We start from the raw sequence: 3,303 nt of genomic DNA, 5'->3' as shown, positions 1-3,303 counted from the left end.
GTACAATATACCGTGAGTGAATTCTATGTTTTTATCAACATGACTTAATAATAATAAAAAAAAAATTAATTCAAAGCTGAAATTATTTAAAAACTTTATGTGCAGAAATCTCCATTAGCCACCACCAAGGTAGCAGCTACTCTTCCTGCCACTCAAGTAAACATTACATCATAATTCAAAAACATGTAAAATAAAATCCAAGACAGTTAAAGATAAGATGAGAGAACCCTTTATTGATCTCACACCGGGGAAATCCACTTGTTACTGCAGTAGAAGAAAAAAACAAGTGTAACAATAGAATAAAGTAGAAAAATAAGGTTATGTAAATTTTAAGTACGTGCATTTGCAAAACTGAGTGTTTGCAAAAAAACAGTTGTAGAATATTCAAACAAATGATTTTCAGGGAAAATGTAACTTTCCTACAATGTAAAGCAGGACTGAAGCTCTGACTTTAGCTGAGCTGTTGCATCTGTTGTAAACAACACAAGGTTTAACTTTAAAAGTGATAATTTAATGAGTTTCACCTCTAAATAAAAGTAAAGTTGCCTGATTTGGTATCAGATGCTGTTTCTCTGATCTCATATAAAAACATCAGTGAGTGTGATCATGTTTTTCAGTCCAGGTTTCAGTCTGGTTCAAGGTTTCTCCTGCTTCTTCCCAGATGACCGATATTTTCTGAATGACTCTCTCACACCGGAGCTTCATCTCTGTTCACGCTGGAAGATGCAAATCTGTTTTTTCCTCTTAATGTCATCTCATTTTTTTCTGTTCATTTTCCCCCTCTGCAGCTCCCTCGGGCCATTCCATGGGAAAAGAAACTTTTCCTGCGGCCCTGGGAGTAATCCAGCTATTTTAGGAAAACACGTCACTGCTTTGAGCTGCAGCCCAGAAACTCTCCCTTATTTCCATCATCCAGCTTCTTCTTTTTTCTCTTTACTTGTTGCACAGCGCAGCAGTGTTTACCTTCCTTTCAGATACATGCTGCTTTAAAAACTCTGTCTATTTTATACAAAAGCAGGAAGGAAAAAAATAAACCTCTTTATTCCCCCTTGTTTCTCATGCACGGTGCAACACGCCTGCAGCAGCAGACACAGCAGAGGCATGACAGATCTTGCAAGTCGTGCACAACTTGTGGAGCAGCTCAGCAGCGTTCAGGGCTGTTGTGGAAACGTCAGCAAGGTTTGGTCTTGAGACGGCTGCGGCGTGACATTGCAGAGCCTCTGTTTTTTAGTCTCTCCCCTCTTTATGTGTGTCATGGATGGATGAAGGGATGGGTGGCTGGAGGAGGACGCAGCCCTGAGCCACAGGTATTCAATTTAGGATCAAATCATCAATTGAAAAACAAAAGAAACGACGATTTTTTTCTCCTGCATGAGAATCGCTTGTTTTGCGCGACATTTCTGGCACTTTCCACGTTGCCAAACGCGCATTTACACACATTAACCTGCCCTCATCCATTAACTGCATGTTCATATTTGCAAATATCACGTCATATTTCACCATAAACAACAACTCATGTGATAACCTTGAGCCTGTGCCACGCTGGAGACAACAGGTTCATTACGCACGACACTTTGTGTGCACGCAAAGTCTCCAGTATGCTGATATTTCTGCTTGTTGTTTAATATCTGGATCAGATTCATCCTGAGCATATGTGTGTGCATGTGTGTTTTTATTTCCCCCCCTCAGTGAGAGAGTGTGTGCATACACACACACAAACGTCAGCTCGGGGAGGGCAAAGCCTGCTTAAAATGCAGTGAATGTGACAGCCGAGCCGATAGTCCAGACTACAGCAGCGTGTGGACGGCAGAAAGGTGAGCGTGGAAAGGAGGAGGAGGAGGGGGGGCACAAAAATGCCAGCGGAACAAGCTCACCCGCAGACGTGACGCCGACAACAAAGAGAGAGACGCGCGGAGACGCTCAGCTGGTTTCCAAATACGCGCGGAGAGGTGTCGCGGAGGGGGGAACAGAGAGGACCGAGGTGCGGGAAGCGTCGCCCTTGTCTGGGGGGGGAAAGATGACAGTGGTGCCCGCGGAGAACCTGGATGAGACTGTGGCACTGGCCGCGCTGTCAGCCCAGGATGTGTACGACCCGGAGAGAGTGGAGAACCAGGAGTGCTGCGAGCGGGTGGTCATCAACATCTCCGGGCTGCGCTTCGAGACGCAGCTGAAGACGCTCGCCCAGTTCCCCTCCACCCTGCTGGGGAACCCGCGCAAGAGGATGCGCTTCTTCGACCCGCTGAGGAACGAATACTTCTTCGACAGGAACCGACCCAGCTTCGATGCCATCCTCTACTACTACCAGTCCGGGGGCAGGCTCCGGAGACCCGTCAACGTGCCCGTGGACATATTCATGGAGGAGATTAAATTTTACGAACTGGGGGAGGAGGTGATTGAGAATTTTAAGGAGGATGAGGGATTCATCAAGGAAGAAGAGCGGCCGCTGCCTGAGAACGAGTTCCAGCGGCAGGTCTGGCTCCTGTTCGAGTACCCGGAGAGCTCCGGACCCGCCAGGGGCATCGCGATAGTCTCCGTGCTGGTGATCCTCATCTCCATTGTGATCTTCTGCTTGGAGACTTTACCGGAGTTCAGGGAGGAAGCCAGAACGTTTGACGATCAGCTGGTGGTGAACGGAACCGCGCGCGCAAAGAAGCCGAACCCGTTCACGGACCCGTTTTTCATCGTGGAGACGCTCTGCATCATCTGGTTCTCCTTCGAGCTGCTCGTCAGGTTCCTCGCCTGCCCGAGCAAGCCCGCGTTCTTCAAGAACATCATGAACACCATCGACATCGTGGCCATCATGCCCTACTTCATCACGCTGGGGCTGGAGCTCGCGGAGCACCAGGGGAACGGCCAGCAGGCCATGTCTCTGGCCATCCTGAGGGTCATCCGCCTGGTCCGGGTCTTCAGGATCTTCAAGCTCTCCAGACACTCCAAGGGGCTCCAGATCCTGGGGAAGACCCTGCAGGCCAGCATGAGGGAGCTGGGACTGCTCATCTTCTTCCTCTTCATCGGGGTCATCCTCTTCTCCAGCGCCGTGTATTTCGCCGAGACCGACGACCCGGATTCGGGTTTCAGCAGCATCCCGGACGCCTTCTGGTGGGCGGTGGTGTCCATGACCACGGTGGGCTACGGGGACATGTGTCCGGTCACCATCGGGGGGAAAATCGTGGGCTCCCTGTGCGCCATAGCCGGGGTGCTCACCATCGCGCTCCCGGTGCCGGTTATCGTCTCCAACTTCAACTACTTCTACCACCGGGAGACCGAGCACGAGGAGCAGTTCCAGTACACACACGTGACCTG

At 49.8% G+C, this 3,303-nt stretch overlaps 1 protein-coding gene across 1 annotated transcript in view; it reads left to right on the top strand.

Annotated features, from left to right (window-relative positions):
- The first annotated feature begins 219 nt into the window (after positions 1-219).
- The window catches only part of LOC130163530 (shaker-related potassium channel tsha2), a 3,697-nt gene continuing 613 nt past the window's right edge, over positions 220-3,303 (top strand). The window contains exons 1-2 of the mRNA XM_056367801.1: positions 220-1,307; positions 1,690-3,303. The exon at positions 1,690-3,303 is cut by the window's right edge and continues 613 nt beyond it. Coding sequence (XP_056223776.1) covers positions 2,018-3,303 — 1,286 coding nt within the window. The 5' untranslated portion in view covers positions 220-1,307; positions 1,690-2,017. The remainder of the gene's footprint in view (positions 1,308-1,689) is intronic.

The sequence above is a fragment of the Seriola aureovittata genome, chromosome 22 (genome assembly GCF_021018895.1).
Source record: "Seriola aureovittata isolate HTS-2021-v1 ecotype China chromosome 22, ASM2101889v1, whole genome shotgun sequence".
In the NCBI taxonomy this organism is placed as follows: Eukaryota; Metazoa; Chordata; class Actinopteri; order Carangiformes; family Carangidae; genus Seriola; species Seriola aureovittata.
The sequence above is the reverse complement of the archived record's forward strand: the minus strand, read 5'-3'. Positions and strand labels throughout refer to the sequence as shown.